At 39.4% G+C, this 24085-nt stretch overlaps 2 protein-coding genes across 3 annotated transcripts in view; both read right to left on the bottom strand.

Annotated features, from left to right (window-relative positions):
• The window catches only part of CYFIP1 (cytoplasmic FMR1 interacting protein 1), a 56862-nt gene extending 56483 nt beyond the window's left edge, over positions 1-379 (bottom strand). The window contains 1 exon segment of the mRNA XM_083610421.1: positions 54-379. The gene's annotated coding sequence lies outside the window, so the exon portion shown is untranslated.
• A 2573-nt stretch (positions 380-2952) lies between these two features.
• Positions 2953-23047, bottom strand: TUBGCP5 (tubulin gamma complex component 5). Of its 2 annotated transcripts, none has more exons than XM_083610559.1 (24): positions 22193-23047; positions 20241-20294; positions 20048-20156; positions 19372-19468; positions 18905-18981; positions 18146-18278; positions 17312-17426; positions 16669-16758; positions 15864-15957; positions 15454-15700; positions 15134-15336; positions 14666-14781; positions 13498-13766; positions 12488-12686; positions 11046-11234; positions 10342-10524; positions 9817-9901; positions 9584-9704; positions 7917-8095; positions 7351-7476; positions 6513-6601; positions 5475-5575; positions 4297-5185; positions 2953-3300 (listed from the first exon to the last, which is right to left on the bottom strand). In XM_083610559.1, the coding sequence occupies exons 1-23, from the start codon at positions 22363-22365 to the stop codon at positions 5139-5141; spliced, it is 3096 nt and encodes a 1031-aa protein (XP_083466685.1). In that variant the 5' UTR covers positions 22366-23047; the 3' UTR covers positions 2953-3300; positions 4297-5138. The 2 variants fall into 2 exon arrangements, with proteins under 2 accessions (XP_083466685.1, XP_083466686.1); XM_083610560.1 differs by having other exon boundaries at positions 19372-19464; positions 22193-23037.
• Positions 23048-24085: the final 1038 nt, after the last annotated feature.

Here is a 24085-nt window from a genome sequence, read left to right on the forward strand (position 1 = left end):
AAGGAAAGTTTCTCTCGCGCAGCCTCCAAGGGCGAAAAAGGCCCGCGGCTTACCTCCGCTCGGAGCCCGCGGAGCCCCCGGCACTGCTCTCCCTGAGGCGCCGCTTCCCCCCTCGAGCGCAACGGCGAGAGGGTGCCTCTGCGTCGGTGGAGGGGTCCTCGCCAGGGCCGCTTTCCTTTTCCCAGGGCCGCACGAAGCAGGGAGTTTCCTGTCTGAGTCACTCAAACAAGGAAACCGTGCCAGGAAACACCCTTTCCTGCAGCTCCTCCCCCGTCCCGTCCCAAACCCGCAGCCATTCCTCTCCAAGGCGAAGCAACCCTGCTCGCTCGCCTGGCCCAGCCAGCCTCCGGCTCCTCCTTCCTCCCAGCCAGCGATTCTCCTCCCACATCTTGCTCACACAGCCGTCGAAACGGGTCCGGTTTGCAGAGGGAGGGAAGGAGGGAGGTTGGAGGCGGCGGGCGCTCAGGTCATACCCCGGATCGCTGTGAAGTTAGGCGCCCCGCACAAAAACTGTTGAACGATTTTGGCTGCACGCATCGTGCCTTCTTTCATTGCAAATTTAGGGATTTCATGGAACATGTTGTTGTTGTTGAGTCGTTTAGTCGTGTCCGACTCTTCGTGACCCCATGGACCAGAGCACGCCAGGCACTCCTGTCTTCCACTGCCTCCCGCAGCTTGGTCAGACTCATGTTTGTGGCTTCGAGAACACTGTCCATACCCTTTCTAAATATCCTAGCGTCCTCTCATCCTAGCGTCCAGCTGAGGCAATTTCAGAAGGGTTCTTAAGGTCACAAACGTTCCGCCTGGAATTTATAGACACATAGAGGACAAACCGAGTACATCCTTTTTGTAAAGAGCAACGCCCATTTTATACCTCGGCTTGTGCTTTTAATAGTCTTTTTTTAAAAAAATTATCTACCCTCATAAAGCAATCTGGAACTAATGAATACGTTGGATCAAATAATACAGCTTTAAATCTTGAAGGAAAGAATCCTATATCCTATCTGGGAATGAGAGCTGCATGGACAAAAGTTGGTGGTTGGTCTCTCCTTTTTTGCTCTAGGTTGCAAAAGGGCTTGGTGAGGCTCACTGGTAGTAGCTGGACTGGTTTTCAGCTCAGCAAATCCCTTCCATGCCCAGTTCTGCCTTTCCCTACCTCACCCCAGAAACACTTGGGTTTGGGAGAGGAGTGTCCTCTGGGTCCTACTGCAGTAGCTTCAGCCCACCCACAATTTTGGTGGCCAAAGGGTCACATCCAAACTCTCCAGCACCACAGAGTGGACATGCTCTGTAAGGTCTGAAATGTGAAACAGCTTTTAAATAATCAGCTACAATACAGCATCATCAGCTGTATCCCATTCAGAAGGAACGTTTTTTTAAAAAAAGGCCAGCCACATGATTTTATATAATCCATGATTTAAAAGTTGTGTGCTCACCCCACCCCCCAAATGAAGCCACATTGTTAGCACTGTTCCGTATAATATTCTTTCCACGTAAGCATTTATATCCCTAAAACTGTGATACACAGTCCCCAGGTTGCTGGAAGAAACCTGGCCAGTCATTCCTTTTCTGGGTGCCTTTGGAAATGGTTCAGAAGCATCAGCTAGTGCAGTAATCAACAACATGCTTCTTGAGAAGTGGAGACTAGTTCTCTCATATTTCACCTATTTTAGAACATAATGTACAGACTCATTTCTTTCCAGCTCCACTTCAAGGCTTTGGATATCAAATCCCTAAAAGGGGCTTCTGAAGGAGACACACACACACAAGTTAAAATATTCTAAAGACATCCTGATCCTGTTCTGATCTTCTATAGAATTTCTGAATGGAGCAGGCAAACCAGTCTAAATGAAGCATATTTAGCCCCGTTCTACTTCTAATGACTGCTGAAGACTGTTTTCTTCAAGAGAATACCTGTTTCCATGTTGTCCATTCTTGCTTTGTTCATTATACTGATTTGGTTGTTTACTGGGATTATTAGAAGCTTTCATTATTTTGAAATCTTAATAAAAACCAGGTTAAATATTCTGTTTTACAAATTGTCAATCTTACTGAGCCAGTGGGCACATTTTGAGAAAGTGTTGTGGCTGCCACTCACAAAGTAGTTGGTATGAAGGTATAACATAATACAAAATGGTTGTTGTGAGAAAGAAGGAAATGGCATAACACAACATGACTCCGTGGGGATGGCTTCACACAAAATTAGTAATAGTACAGTATTCTTCCCACCTCCAGACAACCTCATGATTGTCATGGGAAGTCACCTATGTCTTGCTGCTCCTAATTATGCAGATCACATAATATTAATTCCTACCCAGATAATGCTGTTACTGTCTAATAGTAACAGAAAGAAATTCCCAGTACCACAACAAATATTCAAGTGGGTCAAACCACATGTCTTCTCACACACACTCATGCACTTCTCACATTCAAGCCACACATACATATTTCACTCTCTCTGCCCAGGTGTATCTCTGTCACAGACCACAAATACAAACAGACCAGAAGTCTTTCTCTCTGTGTTTCAACATGCATCTCTCTCTCTCTCTCTCTCTCTCTCTCTCTCTCTCTCTCACACACACACACACACACACACACACACACACACACACAAATACTTGAGCATCCCCCTCCTCAAAGTTTTTTTAAAAAAAGCCTTTCCACAGGTGAAGGGCATGGCTGCCATTAAAAATTTTTTTTTTTAAAGAAAATATACAAGAGCCACTGCGGGCAATCCCTGTAGCACATAAATAAAATAAATAGTACTTACTAAAGTTGGTAAACAGTTGTGTTTTCAACTATAGTAAGAGGCACAGTGTCTATTTTTTTTTTTTTTTTAGCAAGCTTGGTGTTGCCTTAATAAGGAATTAACCAAAAGCTTCACACACACACCCCACAATATAAAAGGGAAACTACCGGTACCTTATAAAAGCAGCAAGTTACAACAGCCAGTTTTCAGACAGTAATATATTTATGGTCATGTGAAGGTCGAGTTACACAATCTTCTACAATCTTCATGATATATTTCCCATGAAATTCCTTCCAGAATCAAATCACTTGCTATCAGGTTTCATAAAAGGCAGTTACACTAGAAATGCATTAGCAGTATAGAGAAGGAAGTATTATCCTTACACATTATGTAAGCAGATAATGCAAACATAGTCCATCCTAATGCACCAGTAATGTTGCTAGCAGTTAAGATTACAAAGCTTAAAAATGAACATTTTGAAGCTGCTAGGAATGCCAAAACAAATGTTAGAATGTTGTGATGTGCAGTAAGTTAATGGTGGCATAAAGTGCCTTACAGGTGAAACTTGGAAAATTAGAAAATTGTGGAACAGTTGATTTATTTCAGTAATTCAACTTAAAAGGTGAAACTAATATATGAGATAGACTCATGACATGCAAAGTGAGATATGTCAAGCCTTTATTTGTTATAATTGTGATGTTTATGGCATACAGCTGATGAAAACCCCAAATTAACAATCTCAGAAAATTAAAATATTAAATGAAATCAGCAAAACAAGGACTGCAAATAGAGCAATATTGGACCTCTGAGAAGTAGAAGCATGCACATGTACTCAGTACTTGGTTTGGGCCCCTTTTGCATCAATTACTGCCTCAATGCGGCGTGGCATGGATGCTGTCAGCCTGTGACACTGCTGAGGTGTTATGGAAGACCAGGAAGCTTCAATAGCAGCCTTCAGCTCTTCTACATTGCTCGGTCTCATGTCTCTCATCTTTCTCTTGGCAATGCCCCATAGATTCTCTATGGGGTTCAGGTCAGGCGGGTTTGCTGGCCAATCAAGCACAGTAATCCCATGGGCACTGAACCAGGTTTTGGTACTTTTGACAGTGTGGGCAGGTGACAAAGTCCTGCTGGAAAATGAAATCAGCATCCCCATAAAGCTCGTCTGTGGAAGGAAGCCTGAAGTGCTCCAAAATCTCCTGGTAGATGGCTACGTTGACCCTGGACTTAATGAAGCACAGTGGACCAACACCAGCTGATGACATGGCTCCCAAAATCTCTTTTCTGATGAGAGCAGCTTTTGCATCTCATTTGGAAACCAGGGACCCAGAGTCTGGAGGAAGAATGGGGAGGCACACAGTGCCAGATGCTTGAAGTCCAATATGAAGTTTCCATAGTCTGTGTTGATTTGGGGAGCCAAATCAGCTGTACTTGCATCCCAAACAACATTTATATATGAGTCTATCTCATATATTAGTTTCACCTTTTAAGTTGAATTACTGAAATAAACGAACTTTTCCACAATATTCTAATTTTCTCAGTTTCACCTGTACTTGTGCTATTCATTTCCATGAAAAAAACAATTCAACAAAATAGTACCATTTGCCATAGGCACTACAACTGCTGGGATTTCAGTTGCAGGTGACATTTTATATTTTGAGAGCATGTGACAATTTATCTTGGGAAAAGGAAGGCATCCAATGGCTCTGTTTGTGGAAAGCTCTTCCCAGGAAGGCTCGCCTCGTGCCTTCATCACATATCTTTAGGCACCAGGTGAAGATGTTTCTCTATAACCAGGCCTTTGGTTGATGAAACATTCTATGGCCTTTTATATGTGTTTGTGGGAGGGGGTTATTGGTTTGTTTTTGTTTTATTATGTATTTTGCATTCTCATTTTGCATTGTGAACCACTCTGTGATCTTCAGATGAAGGGTGGTATGCTTATTAAATAAATAAATGTTTCTGAATAAAACATTTCTGCCACTGCATTCAGGGACAGCCTGCAAGCTATGCACAGGAGCAAAGTTCACAGAAATTCTTTAAAAAATTTTGCTATACAGTATGCATTTTGGTAACTGTTCCTCACAGAGGAAAACAAAAGAATGACCTGATCTGATTAAATATTTCCTAATATATAAAATAAATGGTATTCTGTATAAATAATTGCAATCAATGTTTTATTTACAGATGAACGTGTTGTTGTTTTTACAGTTTCAAGCGCAAATATGTACATCCTAAAAATAATACTGCAGTCCTGGGATCACTCAAAATGAAAACCCTGCCACACAGTTCAAAATATACTTCATGCAAGCAATCAGCATTGGATGACTACAATGTTACACAGAAGATGTTGCAGGCGTTTGAGTAGTTTTACTACATCTGCATTTTACTAACTTTGTTCCATTCCAGCCATGAGTGACAAGGCTAAAGATTCCACTGTGAACCAAAACACAAAATGAAATATATTAATGTCTGGCATTTGCATTTTGCACTGTTTCAGGAGAGAAGAAAAATAGCATGTTGAACAAACTGGTTATGAATTACATAGATTTCTAAAGAATCCTTGTTAATACACACCAAAACCTCCCCCTATAATTATCAGCAGATAACTATGCTTTAAAATTATTAGAGACTGAAAGCGCTAAGAAAGCAGAGCAATGCACTGTGCAGTAAATGCCTAACGGTATGAAAAATCAAATTTTACCTTCATTTTCTAAATACTTACAATGCGGGAAGGAACCTCTGCAGACTGCTTTATTCAGTACTGTCACAAGAAACATGTGGCAGTTTTTAAAGTCAGATTCCATCTTCGTTATTGATTCCATCCTGAGAACAGGACAGAATATTTTAAGTAGACAAAAATAAAGTGGTAATAAAACATATAATAAAACTACTTTTGAAAACAAAAAGGGTTCCTCTTTTTGGTAGGCTATTTTCACTTCTACCTGCACCCATCACACCGCCTTCCATGCTATTCTGGGGGGGCGGGTTCCCCAACTACTGGAGCTATTTTTCAGGGGCTTTTGGTGGAAATCAGGAAAAATCAAACTGGATTAAACCCAAATCATTATGACATTAGAAGGTCCTAGCAAACATTTTTATTGTAAATGCACAGGTACCTAGCAAATGGAAGGGTTTGTTCTTGGATGTGGCCTCTATACTAGTTTTTCCTCATTATTGTTCTTTACTCTAAAAAAGATGCATGAATATGCAGAAAATATATCCAGATATCAAGCTGTTTGAAAGAAAAAATATATATAGGGGTCTACACAACACAACTGTTGTAACCCCTTTTAAAAATAGCTTTGCATCTTCAAAAGATCAAATTAAGTCACTGGCTGCGAAACTCATGATTCTCACACCATAAAAGCACTTCAAACAAAACTTCAATGCATTCAATATTTCCCAGTAGCATCAATCAAGGAAAAAATATTCAGACCATACTGATCCGGTTTGGTACTTACACCAAAGGATAAAGGGCCACGTTAACTTAATTCTTTCTACTGTTAAGCATCTAAAAGTTATAATTTATTTTATGAATGTATGATTTACAACCTTATCTTTAAAAAGCATGCTGATTTCAAGGCAACGTGTGCCCAGAGCTGATAAGATCTATCTTAAATCCATTTCATTCTTGGTCACGTGATTAGTCTCTTGCCTGTTCCACTGCATCCTAGCCAATGCTTCATGTAAGGGATTAATGTCATTTAAAAGCCTAATGCAGTGAAATTATTACAATCCAAATTATTTTGCGTGTGCTTACTTCCAAGCTCCCAAACCAGCTTGCCAACGGTCTGCAAACATCAGTACTAGGTTCAGGACTTTCATTATAGCTTCTTTCACAAAACTAACCTGTAAATGACATTTTAAAAGTAGCAGCTGTGATCATAGTTCCATAGTGAAGTTCAAGACAGTTCCACTTCCCTAGTGCATTTTCCATTTTTTCCAGCTCTCCCAAGCGGTTCCACTGCTCTACCCAATGTAAAAGCTATCCACCCAAAACGAGCGTGGGCTGAGGGTTGTGCATGTGTCCTGTCCCCATGGCTCTCTGGCAGCAAAATAGCAGGATGTAAATGCTAACTCCTAGTCAGGCAAGGCTAGGAGTTTGAGTGGTTGAGAAGGAGGAACTGCTTCCATTCAGCTTAGCACACACCTCCACAAGTTTAAGCCCTACCCCCAGGCTTTGATCCTGACATCCACAGCAGTATAGCACTGCAGAATCATTATAGTCTTTCCTCTTCTACCTACTGATAGAGAACATACACCCTCTATCAATTTTGAATGAAGTCTTCACAATGTTTTGAAACAGTTGTTTCAAAAGCTTTTGTAAATATAATAAAGGTTCAGATAGGTGTTTAAACAATTTATGCAAACAATTAAATAAAAATATTGGGCAAATAAAATATTCTAAAGTCTTCTAGACAAACAATGAAAATGCTATTTTAAGAAGGGTAAGGAGCTCTGCTCACCCTCACAATGACCCAACAGATAATTTTTTTCTATAGTAGTTATATATGATATAAAACCCCTGAATAGAGTGCAAGTGTTATAGATATTTGCTGTGTAAACTAAATACACCATAGTAGTCTAACTTGATGTACCTTTTCTCTCAGCAGGCAGCGATCATGGATTGTAGAAAGGTATCTGTAATGAATTTTAATCAGCTGGTCTAAATCTTTGGCTTCTTCTACTTGATGTTGAAATTCTAAACCTGTACTATGAAGAATCTTTAGAAAAAACAGAGTGCATAAATAGTGATTAAACTTTATGCTTAAATGTTGTCTTTAGCACACTTCTATGAACAATGTTTTACACCTCTAATTTTTCTTCAAGATCACAAGCTGAGCTGGCTATTAAACATTTTATGTTCTACAAAGGGCTTCTGTTTGCAGTACACAGAATTAAGAGTTCTGGCAAGAATACAGTAATATGGAAGGATCTATCACATGTTCCAAAAGCATTGTGACTTAGTAGAATTGGGTTATTCAGCATCTGAACAGCCACTGCTATTTTAAGCATATTCAAGAAATTAGCTAAAACCTAAATGAACGAGATGTACTTCTGCCATACAAAGTGAAGGTCAAACTATCTGTACATATGTCAGAAGTCATCCTGGACTGTTAAGGAAAGTAGTATATTATTAATGAAATTATAATGCATCACATACTCTAGTCATGATGTAGTTATGCAGGCTGTTAACAAAATGCATTAGTTTCATCCTCAAAAGGAACATCCGATGAGTTTGTTGCTTAATGGGCTCCAACTGTGATCCAAAGTGAAGAAATGTCTCTTGTTCAAGTACAGCTCCTCCTTTGTTCTGGGGCTTTTCTGCAGCCCTGACTAGTTCTTAAAAGAGTTAAAGACAACAGAATAAGATATTACAGGAAATGGCACGACCGCAACTACAATTCTGCCATCATCAGCATCTGAACAGTTCAGGTGCCCTTAAATTCTTCAGTAGAAAAAAAATCTACTGATGCCAATAAACTGTTCAAACAGCAGAGGGCAGGGTTTCTTTGATGTAAAGACAACAAACATAAATCAGGACATCAATCAAAAGCACAGGATCCACATTTTAGTAAAATCACTATAAACAGGGAAGAGTTAAAACCAAGTATCAAGATACATTTTTATTATAAGTAAGCTATACAACATTTTATAAAATCAAGAAATGCAAAAATAAAGCATTAAGCTTTATAGGATTTCATGAAGAAAAGAGGTAGGGAGTTTCCTACGGCTTGAATTTTTGTTTGAGTTGAAAAAAACCAAAGAACTTTAGTGCCCTGCCTGCTAGTTCCTATGACTATACAGAATAAACTACAGAAGGTACACAAAAAGGCAAACTTGCATAACCTAACAGAACCAGCCCTGACACTAACAGTCTGTTGAAGTAAAACTGAATGAAGGGTCTTGTGGTACGTTTTTGTAAAAAAGTGCCACAATATTCTTTTTGCACAAAGAACAATTTGGGTACCGAGTCAAGTGACAAAATTCAGTTTTTCTCAGTACAGACTATTTCTGGCAGAGCACACACAGCTCTGTATTGCAGATAAACAGCTAACCACATCTACTCCAGATCAGATATAGTTCAAAGCAATCTGCTTGCTCTTTTTATAAACAAACAGTGAAGAATTCACAGTTGGAGAATGATTTATGTAAGCAAAATGACAACATTCACACACAAGAGAAGGGTGAAAGGAGGCTCAAGGAGATATCAGCAACTCCACAGTACACCAAGTTTTGCAGGAGTACAAAAAACTTTAGCGGAAAACCGTAAAAGTGGCAATTTCCCCACCTACCCCCCACACTAAGTCGAATGAGAAGTGAGAATGTTCAGTGGGCATGGAGTGCTCACTGACTGTTGGAGAGTGAGAATGAAATGGAGTCTTCTCAAAAAGGTCATGGCTGACAAGAATCCTAAACAGGTACATGGTACACTGCAACATCTTGTGACAGCTCCCACTTGTCCTTCTGATAACCAGCCACTATCTACTTATACTTTGCCACAATACCTTCTTTTCCATAATTCCTTCCCTTTACATGCTCTGGTTTGCCAGAAGCGGCTTAGTCATGCTGGCCACATGACCTGGAAGCTGTATGCCGGCTCCCTCAGCCAGTAAAGCGAGATGAGCGCTGCAACCCCAGTCATCCGCGACTGGACCTAACGGTCAGGGGTTCCTTTACCTTTTACATTCTTTTTTGTCCTTTGCCCTATCTTCCCAGAAAGTATTGTGCTCTTCCAGAAGCTGGAAGCAGTGTAACTACAGTTCACCAATTATTAGTGTTATAGTTTCAGTTATACAGAATAAAAGAAGTGTCCATGAATTACCTTACCATGAAATCGTAATACATCCAGACTATATTTGGCCCACTTTATTTGTAACAATAGAAGAAACACTTGGTTATAGATTTTTTGACACTCCACACTTATAACTATATCCACGGGCCAGGGGACCTAAGGAGGGAAAACATTATTGAAAACATTATTTCATTTCCCCCCAATCTATATATTACCTTATAATTAAACCATTATTGTATTTCAGTTCTTTAATTTAAACTAGTATTACCTTGTAGCTCAATATTAAGCCATCCAAGGTATGAACAGGAAGCTTCTTCTTTGCTATATCTATATTTTCACACAATATAGACAACCTGCATACAGAAACATATACTCGTTACCACTGTTTTGCTCTGGGAGCTAGGCAACTACTAGGCAAACGAAACAAATGCAAAATCAGATAAAATCAACACAGCTACAATTACTTCCGCTGCAAACTTTGTAAAAGGATATTAGGTATCTATGCTGACAGAAATAGCTACAGTCTAAATAAGACAGAGAAACCTTAATACTCTCAAACTGGGTAGAATACAAATGCAGCAATAAAATGTAGGTCTTTTAAACAGCCTTGGCTTTTCCAAATTATGGGGGGAAAGGCTATATTTCAAGTGCCATGGTTAGCAAGATGTACAAGGTATCATTTACTCTCCAAATACAGCCAAATAAACACTTTTTCTTAATCTTTTCCTAGTCATACCAGGCTCTCTCCTCCCGCCCAAATGTATACTGTACATATATTTTGCATGCTTATTACCTTAAACTATCCTCTGGATAACGCTGTCCAACTGCCTCTTGGAGCTGGACATTGAGGAATGGTTCGCTCTGCCATGTGTCTTTCTCTCTTATTTTATCAAAAATGGATGTATAGAAGTCATACATAGTATCACCAGCCTCAAGCAAGAAAAAGTTTCTCATAGCCTGCAAGTACTCTACCAGCCTAAGAAACAAAAACACACATTTATTCAAATTTCACTTCATCATACTTTTAATACTTAAGCTATGCTAGGAAACCTTCCAAATGTGAACCATTAAGGACACTGAGCTCAAAAAAATTTACTTTTTTATTATTATATACAAATACTAGCAAACTTCATGGCTCAGAAGACCCAACTCCTGTAGTAAGAAAGCTGCATCTTGCCTTAAACTCTATTTTCACTGTATCACTGTGCTTGCCAACATTCTTCTGTCAGAGCATTACGGTAACTTTTTCTGTCAACCATGTACCCACCCTTTCTACTGTTGAATTCTGTGATACTTTTGCCTCACTCTGCTGTCGCCCCTTTTGCAACAAGAGTGACCCAGATGCTTCCTCCATAAGAAAGACTGGGTCCCTAAGCTGAGTGAGTGAAGTAGTATCAATCACTAATGACTGGAAATCCGATCCAGGTCTCTACTACTGCCTTAAGCATATTACAAGAACTAATAAAGTCATCAGTGCATAAGTATTTTAATTCTTACCTATAATCTTTCTTCAACGTTTGCATTAAGTTTCCACAGCACTCCAGATACTGTTTGTCTATGTGAGGATAAAGACATGACCTCAATGTCAGCTCAAATGTCTGGCACGTAACTGATTCGGATGATCTATCCACGCAAACATCATCACCAGTAAGCGTCTCATGAAAACTGCCTTGTTCCAAATACAACCTACAAAATAAAATATAATAATAATAATAATAATAATAATAATAATAATACTTGACATAAAATGTCTTAAGAATCTTCTTTTAATACTAGAGCTGTTTGCGATGAGCAAAATCTGCTGTAGAAATCCCATGAAGTTCCACTCCAAAGCTGGGAGACAGTTTGCCACAGGGTTTCTAGCTCTATAGCAGGATTCTGTCTGGAATACTGTGAATTGTGGGGAGGAGAGAGACAAAATGTATTTGGCATATTTTCTAGCTTCTGTGGGCCTTGCAACTTCTACAGCAACACATGCTGGCATCTAGAAACCTGTCACCAGCACCTACTAGTACAAAATTTCACTGTAGGATGAAACCTGCATTTGCAGATTGGGCCCTCTTACCAATCTCACAGCCCTCTGGACAGACCTTAACAATCTGTAGGTGCTACATGACCTTCTGGAACGTATCAGAATTTTCCCCTCCCCCAGTTAAAAAACCCAGCCCAATTCTAATACAGTGGTACCTTGGTTCTCGAACTTAATCCATTCCAGGAGTCCATTTGATTCCTGAAATGGTTTGACAACCAAGGCTGACTGCAGGAGCTTTCTGCACTCAATCGAAAGCCGCGGAAGCCGCATCAGACGTTTGGCTTCTGAAAAAAGTTTGCAAACCGGAACACTCACTTCCGCGTTTGTGGTGTTCAGGATCCGATTTGTTCAGGAGCCAAGCCGTTCAAGAACCAAGGTACCACAGTAGTTTATTTCTATGAACAGTAATCTTTGGGTTCATGATAAGCAAAACATATCATTAAAAACAAGCTACAAGGTGCAACATTATAACTGGGCTTTGACAGATTCATATTTTTCAGGAATTTGTGACTATTTCCCCTCTTCCTCACCCCCAGACTCTCATGATTCTCTCACAAACCGGAGAACAGACACACAATCTAACCAACTCGTCCTGTACTTCCTCAGACACAGCGTATCTCTAAGAGGGAACATACCTACCTAAAATCAGCAACAGGTTTTGCTGCTGTGTTTTTACACTATAGATCCTGACAACTGCTGCGGCCAGTGCCTAAGGCAATAAAGAGCAATGATGTATGGCTTCTGAAGGCTATACTGTAGTGTGACAAACCGCCTCTCAGCAACTTGGATTCCAAGTCACACACCAGCTGCCTGAACAGCAGGAATTCCCCAATATGTGCTTGGTAGAATCTGACTTTGGACAGTGACACAGTAGGGAGAATCAATTATTTTGAATCTCTTCTATTACCTTGCAAAATTAATAGCCAGCAAGGGATCGTGGACATCATCCAGCTCTAAGTGTCTTGCTGCAATAGACTGCATCTTTATTAGACTTTGCTTGGTGGCCTGCTGTTCTGTAATGATATCTTGAACAGGTTCCTCCCCGTGCCGTAGGCGTGACTGCACAGACTCCAGAAATAATGTGTACAAGCTCTTCCTCTCTGCATCTGAATAGGACAGAGATATGTACGGTAGGTTATTACTTACTTCTCAGAAATAGCTGTTTGTTGTAAGCCACAATAAAAAAGAAAGAAAAAGAAAAAATGAACTATTTTTATCTCTCAACTGAGTTCAGAAAAAAAAATTGGGAGGTGCTTTAAGGTAGGATTCTCAAACACTGTAAGCCTATTTAACACATAACACTTACACTCCTTATTGCTTCTAATGCTCCAGTAATGTTCAATAAAGAAACAATAGTCCATCTGTCAGAGTAGACCCGCTGGTGCATGTTTGATAGCGCACTTGAGTCTTATGATTAAAACCACAGAAGTCTGACTGCGCAATGCATACTGGGATATTTTCACAAGATAAAAGTTTCACATGAAAACAATCAGGTGGTGATGGCAATTTAAACAAACACTTGCCTCCACAAAATGGAAAAGTTAGGTTTATAAAACATCCTTTAAGGAAAAAAGAAAACGGATACCAGAAAATAGCATTTATCTTGGTATTTTACACTGTTATGATAGCATTTTCTGGGCTGGCTAAAAATTAACAATAATGAAAAATCATTTAAATTCTAATATAATCTATCAGTAGTCTAATAACTGATTTTTAACAATTAAAGGAGTAAAATTCAGTAGGAAATAGAGGGACCTATATCTGAAATGCTAAATACCTACCAATATGCCAAAACTATTTTTTCATTGCTATTTCATTACTATGTGGGCTGCATTTTCACATGAAATATGAAGTGCTGCATGCCACTAAAACCAGGAGTAATAATAACATTTACACAGTAAAATAGGATTTTATCACCTCTTGATGCAGCCTGCTGTGGAGAACCATCTGTGCACTGCAAGTTCTTCAACAACTGCATGGACTTTCCAGCCATAATGATCTGTTTTAGTACAGGTTTCAGAAAAGAGACCATGGTATGCTGTCTACTTGAGGGTGCCTGATCACTGCCAGAACTGGCACTAGCATTATCACTCATTTTTTCTTCATTCTCTGTCTTTTCCGACACACTATACAAAGTGTAGGTAGCATACCAGAAATCCCTATGGTTAACTGGAACGTTTTTGTTTCTGCAAAGACAGACATGTGATCATTAGTTCTTCCATAGGAAACTATAACACTTCCTAATTCTTTATATCATGACAATGCTGGAAAATAGCCTGAAGCAGGTGATCACGTTAAAGATAAACATTCAACCACAAGATTAAATATTTTGGGGGTCTTGTTAAGGTTCAGAATCCACAGAAACAGCTTTGAACTCTCAGAACGGTAATACAAACATTCTGATTGAGAAAATACTAAGTTTTTAGAACTAGGATTTACAGATCAACAGGATAAGGCTCTTATATATCGCAACACATATCTGTGCCAAGGCGTTACCTAACACGTAACAGTAGTTAAATGATGTTATAAAGCACAAACTAGCCATGGCATTACAAATGTCTTAAGCAGGAACACTGAACAAAAGGAACTGCAAGCATAAGCACTTGTAGCAAACATGCCTTTGAGTTTCCTTCAACCCACATATTCATGATTTTAAAATCCCAAGCTCACTTTCTACAATTAACATTCAGTGAATAATATTCTCACAAAATTAAACTAAGTTCCAATACAAGGTGCATATCACAGCCCAGCTGCACTGCTATAATATTTTTCATTAAAACATTTATCCTAGATATAGCTTGCTTGTCATTTTATTAATTACAATCACCCACGTTAACTCAATTGTCCTGGTCTGTCTCAGCCTTGCAGAAGATGAAGATTACAAGTCAGCTGTAATTTATACATGGAGTCTCTTATGGTCAAGGGAGACGAAACCCTATGACTGCACAGGAAGCTGGTAGTTAGCAAGGGGGGAAAGTCTCTTACATGTGCAGTACTGCTTTTGGGTTCAGATACTGCCATATAGGAAGTGTTCTCTGCCCTAAGAAACACCAGTCTATCCAAAAGACAAGTTCATTATCCCTACCTCTGAATAATAAATTCTTTTGCAGGATCAAATAAGTTACCGTGGACAATCCACTCGTCCACTGTCTGTAAATATGGCCTCACTGTTTCAACCCAGAGAGAAAACAAGAGGGATACCTGCAATTTTAAAGAGGATTATTGGGTAATTTATAAATATTTCATGAATTCACTAGTAAAGCATATATAGCCTCTCCAATGTGTTTACAGTATAGTCAAGGAAAACAATATGCACACATAGGAAGCACTTTATCTTTTTTGTAAACGGCATACAATGAATTTCGAATCCTAACTATCACAATCAGCTGTACAAACATTTATAGTTTTGCAGAACATATTGTTTGAGCATAGGAAGACACTACAACTGCCACTTGTATATTAAAGTATTTATAATTTATGCCTAGTCATCAGTTGACTGAAGTAATAACTTATTTTTCTCCTACAGAAATCATGATGAACACCTTCTACATACCGTTTGTTCAGAGGCTTCCCCAACGTTATCGTAGTCAAGAATCGCTTTGTACAGGGTATTGAGCAAATGAGATGCTCTTACAACATTGCGAGTGTCAGGAGGTACTTCTGCTACTCCAGTGCTAAAAACCTTATGAAGTATATTGAGCTGAGCTAATCGATGTGATAACTTATCCATGACTATGGAAAGAGTGATTGTTGCATCTGTAGAACAGAAATACAGTCATGTTTCATAATGTGTGGTTATTAGTTCACATCTTATATTTTCACAAGAGATTAAGACTTATGGAAACTCTTCTGCTATAATCCAAAGTATACTACCTTTGTTGATTATGCTCCTCTCAATTTCGGTAAGTTCCTCTTTGAAACTTATGAAATATTTATAGAGGGCTCTCATGAAAGCTTGATAGGTTCTAAATGGGGCTTCTGCCGATTTCTTGGGAGTAGAAATGATTCCATGTATTCCACTTTCTGAGCTGTGACCCATTATTTCATCAATAAACTTCTGCAGCCTAAATACAACTTGCCCATATGCTGCTATCCGCTCCAACATTGATCTTAACGAGTTCTGCAAAACAAATGTGGTTTCGTTTCGTCTTTAGTATTAACACTCCAATATAGAAAACTCAGAGGGTAAGATATCATCTTTTGCAAGCAATCCTTCTTCCATGTGCCAGTATAAGGCTTTCTTTGCACCTTGATTACTGATCTAGATTGATCACTGAACTTACGTGGGTCAAATGAGTCACCATGATGTCATTTCTCACAGTAATCTTTCCATCATTCAGTTGAAATATAAACAGATTTTTTACGCCTGAAAGCAGCCTGTAAAAATAAGAACTGACTTAGCATGTACAAAACATAGTACAACACACAGTACAATTTTTTAAGACTGCAGAAACATCGTTATATATACAAAATATAGGATATATTCCAAAGGACCCCAGACAAATATTAGGTCTTACAAGTTTGACTAATTTGGACATACCTTTGGATTAGATCTATGTGTTGGTGAAATGGTGGCATGGATAAGTAGTTTTGTAATAGCCCACAATTAAGTTTGGGGAAATTGTGGTAATTTTCTCCATTAACTTTTCATGAAGCGGGCTCAACTTTACAGAGTACATCACAAGAAAATGATTTGCAGACTGCATTAAGAAGGTGCTTATTTTTCAAAGTTGTGTTATTCATATTGTTAATGCTTGAGGGGGAAACAGCTTGATTTTGAGTAACACAATTTTCATTGTATCTCTTACTGACAAGAGGCATGCTAAAATGAATTAAATTTATACAAGAAAGGTAGCAAGGTCTTTTAAGATAACATTTAGAATTGCTGTATTTCAAGAGCAATGCAAAGCATTAAATTCCTTCTAAAGCTGCTCCTTCTAAAGCTATTGCAATACCAGAATTGTCATTATGAGTGATGGCATTGAAGTAAAGGAATAGCATAACCACATGAGTCTGAATGTTGAGAGTATTCCATGAAAGAACATTAAACAGATTTCAAGTGGTAATTTCTTTAGTCCTGCTACTTACCAAATTGTTTCACGAATGACTTGTGTTTCAGTAACAATATTTTTTTCTTCCGGCATGTACAAGGGATCACTAGTATATAAGTGCTGCTCCCTAGAAGGAAAAATCATCATTATTTTTTACAACCAAAATTGCTGGTAACCAGTATCAAATATTATTCCTTTTATTTGCTCCTCTCCTGCAGATCCAATGTACTTAGGGAATCAAATGAATCATTTCTGCTTTATTTCTATTTTTAATGCATATGAACTACTCAGTTTCTAGCTTGAAAAGCTCTTTGAATATTTTAAATGCATCACTTCCTTTCAAGAGTTGCATGCTATGCTTAAATTGCAAACTGCATACATCATTTCTGACACCATTATGACATAAGAATAACACAGGCCCAAGATGTTTTGTAATCCATCAGAGATATTCATGACAGTTTCAGGAATCTAAGCATTTCTTCATGCATATTAAATTCAGTTTTATCAATAGTACACATATATACAAAATAACCAGAGAGGGGAGTATAGGGCAGGAATCAACCCAATATAGCATTTCATAGCATGCAATGGCATCTGCAACAGGGTTTTTAGAAATTATTGTAATGTAGCAGTCTGCTGATCATAAATTATATCCTCCCAACACAAAATTAACTACTTACCATACAGCCGCTAAATTGGAATGAAAATGCAAACTATGGGGAAAACGAACTCCTCTGCCAGTCCAGTATTGAGCAACTACATGTTGCTCTAGCCAGGTACGTGCATCAGGTTCACCTGCATACAAGATATTTCACTCCAGTTTCCATTTACATAGAAGAGAAAACTTTATAATGTAAATAACAAGAGCAATCCTAACATGTCTATGGGGAATAATGCCCCACTGAGTTTAACAGGGTTTCATCTCCGGTAAGTTTACAGTATCCTAAATCTCAGGAGCAATAAGGCAAACTGAAATAGGTGTCAATTTGAAAATTCACAAACCAGAAACAGATGTTTCCAGAAGCAGGAAAAAAAATTAGACCCATGGTCACTAAGATTATTGGTTGACCAGGAAGCTGGACTCAAAAACGGCATCTCTTCTATACTGAGCAAGAGCCTAACAACTCTCCTCCTATGAAACTGCCTGAAAACAAAATACAAGCATGTAGCGGTAAGAGCATATTAGAGGGGGAAGTGTCCAATGGTAGGCTGGACCCAACCTCATAGTGCCTTGGTGCCTAGCAACTCTCTCAAAAGGGAATTTGGCCATAGCGTAACTGAGGGCCCCTCCTACTATGGAGTTCAACTAAAGAGAGGCACAAAACATCATGGTTTGTTGCCAAAACACAAACTCTAGTTTTCCTGCTTTGTGAAGTATTGAGACTTGCCAGCTCAAGTTTCAATACTAACTATACAAACTTTCATAAAGTTCAAAGCAATTAGGCACATGACAGCAATATGCTTCACAAAAGGCAAAAACTCTAGCCAAATGAAGCAAGTCTTGAAGAACAAACCTTTCCATGTGACATGTGATGACTTCTTGTTTTGATCCTGATCTTCTTGGGGTGTCCTGTCCACCTGAATGCCAGAGTCTTCTCTACTCAGTGGTTCAGTATCTTCATCATCATCACTTACGTCAGACCACTCCTGTAAAACATAAGCATACAAAGTGTATTTTAATTCAAGACAGGTGGGAAACTTACAATGCATTTTTACAAAATAAAATGAACATTTTGTTGTATTACCGTATGTCTTAACAGCTAAATCAGATCCCCCTTCAACCTATTAACAATGCCTTTCTTCACAAGTTCCATCACCAAACACCCTAAAAGCATAATCACTGCCTCATTAATTTAGATTAAAAAATCTATCTAGCTTGGCACTCTTCTTCCAACACTGGCCTGACAAATGCCACAGAAAAGCTTATGAGCGGAGCATAATAATGGAATGCTCTCCCCAGAGAGGCTCGACTGGCACATTCGTTGTGTACTTTAGGTGCCAAGCAAAAACATTCCTCTTCTCCCAGACCTTTGGCTAATTAAACAATCCATGTTCTTTTTAAGGAGGGGGAGTTGTTTTTGTTTGTTACTATGTATTTTTATATTATAAAACACACTGTGATCCTCAGGTGAAGGGCCATCAAGAAATTTAGTAAGTCATAATAAAAATAAAAAAAGCAGATAGATTTACAGAGGACTATGGTCTGCAGAAATAGTTCCCCAGTTTTCCAATGTATCCTGTGACTTTATAATGCAGTTCTATGTATTACTTACTGGTGTTTCTAAAGCAGGACCATAGTCAAACTCTTCACCTTCCATCAAGTATTTCCTCCAATCAAATTCTTCTTTTTCTAGATTAAAAAAAAAGCAGGTCTGTAGTTTTGGGATATTCCTGGATCCAACATTGTCACTGAAGGCTCAAGTGACCTCTTAGAATGGCAGACAGGTAAGAAATCAAATAAATAAATAAATAATCCCATTTCTTCCAAGAATATGACAACTATGTAAGTAGTCTGAACTACTACAGTGCAGAGAGATATGGAAATGCTAAATAATAGTATACATTATTTATTATACATTATTATATTTCAATATACATGGACAATCTAATACTAATAACTCACAAATAAAAAGGAATTGGCATGAGATTAACAATCATGTTATATAAAGGTTTCAAAAGGGATGAAACATCCAGTTTTCCCATTTGGTTCCTGAATTACGTGTAATATATTAAAACCTACCCACTTCTTTCTCTCTTGGTTTTTCTGCATAACTGGTGTTGGAAGGAGAATCAGACAAGCACAACAGAAGAGAGAGTATGGCATAATGGGCATCTGTCTTAAACGGAAGACAAACAAATAATTCAGTGGAGGAAATGTATTTGTCAATAGTTATGGAAATGAATAGACTGGACTTCTAGTACAACGATATATTTAGAAATGCAAAATAAAAGCTTCAGTTTATCACACATCTCAATACAGCAGTAAAAGGATCACGATGCAGAATCACATGAAAAACAAGACACTAGGCTACATAACAGTGCATTTCAATTAGCTGAAGTCCGTATTTCATAATAATAGCTTTTAATCTGCACAAATTGGTCAGAGAAACATTACTGAAACTGGAATTTACTGCCTTCATGGTAAACCTCCAACTGTTTGAACAATTCAAGTTCTTAGTACAGATATTTAAAATGCTGCTAAGCACAACATGTTTGCTGTGTTGATAAATTAATAAGTAAATTATATATATAAAAGCTAGGATATCTATTATGAAGCAGTTAATACAGTTAAGTTAGAACAGGAAATTAGAACTATAAGAACTCTGTAAATAAAGACTACTTATTCTCCATGGTATGTTCCTTATTTAGAAAGAAAGAATACAACACAACTGAAATCTGTTTTCTAAACTGCATACCTTTGTTCCTTCAGTGGTTGGAAGCGGAGAATTCAGAAACTCTTCTGTTAAACTCTTCCAGCTTGCAGCTTTAACAAGGTCTGAATGAACTATCAGCTTTTCATAAATCCTGTATCAAAAAGTTCAGTGCTTATAAGTAAATCTGTCAACAGAAAACAACTAATCCAATGTCATAAAAATAGAAATGCCTTACCCCTCTATTATTTTGTCCACTTTGTGCTGGCTGACATCAAGAAATTGATGAAACCTAAAGAAAAAATAATAAAATATCTATTGCACCACATAGTTTAATTTTTCAAAAGTTTTGCTGTAGAATATGCAAGTAAGACTTGCAACAAAATGTTGCAGTGTGGAGGACTCCTGTTGACTATTCCAGCCAGCCAGCCCCTTTTCTAGGATACTCCATTCTGCTGCTCATTCCACCCCACCCAGATTTTTCCTTTCTCCCCACCCCTGTCAGTTAGCATTCCACGACCAGTGATCATGCCCAGTCCTCAATAGATTTATTTTTGGGGTTCCCCCTTAGTGTTTAATTTCTAATGATTTTTTTATGTCTGCAAACCTTGTGCCTTTTGATACCCCTCTCTTGTAAGTGAGTGGTGGAGTTTTGGCTACAGAAGCTATGGCATTCACAGCCTGAATATTTTCTATCTCTCAAGCATGAATTGGAAGTGAAATGCCACTATCCCTAACCATTGACCATGGTGGCTGCAGTTAATAGGAGTTGAATTCTAAGAGTGCAGGAAGCTGCCTTATAAAAAGTCAGACCCCGCATATCCAAGTCAGTATTGTCTACAATGACCAGAAGCAATTCCCCCAGGTTTCAGAAAGGGACATTCCCATTCTTAACTAGAGTTGCCAGGGGTTGCAACTAGGATCTTGTGCATAAAAATCAGATGTTCTACTACTAAGCTACATTCCACTTCTAGAAGAAAAGTAAAAATTCTATATGCACTTATACAGCAGCATAGGAAGCTGCGTTAAGCAGTTAGAACATTGGTCTATTTAGCTCAGTATTGCCTCAGTATTGTGGTGCATGCTCTAGTTATCTCCCGCCTTGGACTACTGCAATGCACTCTACGTGGGGCTACCTTTGAAGGTGACCTGGAAACTACAACTAATCCAGAATGCGGCAGCTAGACTGGTGACTGGAAGTGGCTACCGAGACCATATAACACCGGACCCTCCAAGTGCCCCTATTTTCCAGGCACAGTCCTGGATTTACAGAAGCCATCCAAGTTTCTGATTTGATCCATGAAGGTTCCGCTTTTCCTTAGAACGTCCCTACTTTCATTGGAGAAACGGAGGGTATGGAGTTATGCGAGCCAAGTAGCTAAGTCACTATACAACCTTTAGAAGACACTCAAAAGCAGACCTGTATAGGGATGTGTGTTTTTTCAACGTTTCATGTTTTATTATGTTTTTATATGTGTTGCAAGTTGCCCAGAGTGGCTGGGGAAACCTAGTCAATTGGGTGGGGTAAATAATAAAAGTTATTTTATTTTATTTATGAATGAATGAATTTATATACCGCCCTGTACCCTGATGGATGGATGGATGGACTGATGGAATGAATGAATGAATTTATACACCCCCCTATACCCAGAGGTCTCAGGGCGGTTCACAGAACAAAATTGAAATATAAAACCACAATATGTACATACAGTATAATCAAAATAAAAACAACAACCCAATAACACCCCCCTGGAAAAAAGGAGCCACATTTTAAAAGGTCATAGGATGCCATAGAATATTATTGTTATTATTATGGAGTAGGACATCCCTATTTTCATCGGAGATATGTTGGAAGGTTGGCTACAAATGTACTAAACAACTCGGGGCTGGATCCAGTCTTAGCCAGACTTGGGGGGCGGCAAACCCAATGAAACCAGTGGGCCTTCTCTGAAGCGTGACTAAGCCTGGATCCCACCCATCAACCCATTCCTCTACTGGGGTCACTGGCCAGGATGGGGCTCTCCTCCACCCCCCTTCCTTAACCCACATAAGTGGTAAATGGGAGGCCAAGGCGGAGACTTCCAACCGGTAACAGGTAAAAGTGGTCGCGCGCCTCTCCCGTCTCCCTACTGCCCCCCCACCAGCCGCCGCTCTGGGCACGAGCCACGCCACGCCCCCCAGGTAACGGACCTGAAGTTGGACCAGGAGAAGTTCAGCGCCGCCTGGAAGTGGGCCGCCTCTTCCTTGCTTTGCCCGCTCAGGCCGGTTACCCTCCGGATCAGCTCCCGCAACGTCACGTCTTGCTCCTGCTCGAAGCGGCTCCAGTGCGCTGGGGGTGTCGTCGCTGCCGCCGCCGCCGCCATCGCCAAACAGGCCTCCTGAGCGAGGCAAGAAGCTGAGAGGGTTTTTTTCCCCGCCCTCCCTCCTCCTATATGGTCACCTTTCGGCGCTTCCGTTTGTTTTCGGTCGCCATCGTCCACATAACATCTCGCGGCAAGTACTGCGAGGTTTCCGTTCCCGATTCTCCAGGAGGAGGGAGAGGGCGAAGGAGGCTCTTCTACGCATGCGCCTTTTGCTTGCTTATTAAAACTCTGGAGGTTTTCTTCCTTAGAGGGCTGCGTTTTGGCAAGCAGCTTCTTGGGTGTTAATTTGCTGCTTTTGAAAAGAAAAAGTAAAACTTTCAATGTACCCCCGTAATGTCTGCGTCAGAAAAGCTGTATCGGGATTTGAAATCCCCTATTGAAAACGCAAGGACTCAACATTTCGTGTAAAGCATCGTGATTTATTCTTAGTTTTTTGGCTCGAGAATAGGAAGGAATCAAATCTCACTCTTCAGTTTCTGCAGCTGCAATCCTGTGCATACTTATGTAGGAAACAGTCCCATCCATGCTGTGGAAATTACTTCTGTGTAGACATGCCTAAGATTACACTGCAAAACTTTGTTTTCCAGAGTAACAGCTATTTTCAACCAACAGCTTTTCCCCATTTATATAACTATGCTGAAGCCCTTAGTCGTGTTAATATTAGCAGGAATAGTTTGGTGCCTGTGGTAGAAACTAGTAGTAGTTTAGTGGTGTTGTCAACATCCATTGTCAGAATTTGGGCTCTCAAAATTTCAGCGGCTCCCTGTATATCTCTTAAAATGTTGCCCTCCCCCTGCCTCTCACGCTCCATTCTACAGCATTGTTGTGGTGCTGCCTGCAATGGGTACCCAGTGTGGCCGCACTAATCGCGCTACCCAAAAACCACTTCTGCAGCTTCTAAAGAAACATTGGGATCCTTTCCATGCAGAAGACATGAGAAAGCACAGCTAAAGCAGATTCTTAGGTTTGTCTTCATCCACATCCCTTTCTCTTCTGAAGCATTTATTACTTTTGCCTCACCCCCACCCCACCCCACTCCTTTACATTACTTCAGTCAATGACAGAAGAGCACCTTTCCTGAAGTGGGAGAGTCTCTTCAGAGCTTGTGGGACATAGACCTTCTTTCCCCAACAGCAGGCCTGGGTTGGCAGTGTACTGGCAAAAACGGTTCTAGTAAACAAAACTTATTGGCAGCTCACTTTTGCTGGGGGTTGCTAGATGTTACTGTGTTACACTCCTGACTTTTTGTGCACCTTAATCTGGTTTTGGAAACCAGTTTTTTGTTTCGACTCAAATTATATTTTTTGTCTGTGTTTTTATACTGAAACGTGTGATCATTATTCAGTTCAGGTGAACTTCAAAACATGAAATGTTGCTTGCTGCACCTAGTAAGTTATATAATACTGTGCTTATAGTGTACTCCTATGCATGTTCGTTCATAAGTAAATCCCACTGTGTTCAATGGGGCGTACACTCAGGAAAATATGCATAGAATTGAAGTCTTAGAGTTGTATAGATGGGATCATAGCTAGATGGTAGTTGAATGAAAATGATATAGCTGAGACTGGAAACACTTATTCTGCCCATTTATTCTAATCAAATATGTTTTATGCAGTAACATATTTCCAAAGGGGTATTGCTGCAAGACTCAGTTCCTTTTACCTGTTGAGGATTAAGTTGAGGAATAGTGCTTTTAATCCATGTTGGGAACCAGGCCTGA

This window comes from Podarcis filfolensis (genome assembly GCF_964270895.1).
Source record: "Podarcis filfolensis genome assembly, chromosome: 4".
Classification (NCBI taxonomy): domain Eukaryota; kingdom Metazoa; phylum Chordata; class Lepidosauria; order Squamata; family Lacertidae; genus Podarcis; species Podarcis filfolensis.

Excerpts from the sequence above, each read along its gene's own strand:
- TUBGCP5 (XM_083610559.1), bottom strand. The coding sequence starts at position 22,365 with ATGGCGGCGGCGGCGGCAGCGACGACACCCCCAGCGCACTGGAGCCGC. Across the intron at positions 20,295-22,192 it reads TTCTCCTGGTCCAACTTCAG|GTTTCATCAATTTCTTGATG; the intron begins GTCCGTTACCTG and ends TTTTTTCTTTAG. Across the intron at positions 6,602-7,350 it reads GCTGCCTGCTGAGAGAAAAG|GTTAGTTTTGTGAAAGAAGC; the intron begins GTACATCAAGTT and ends TGTCATTTACAG.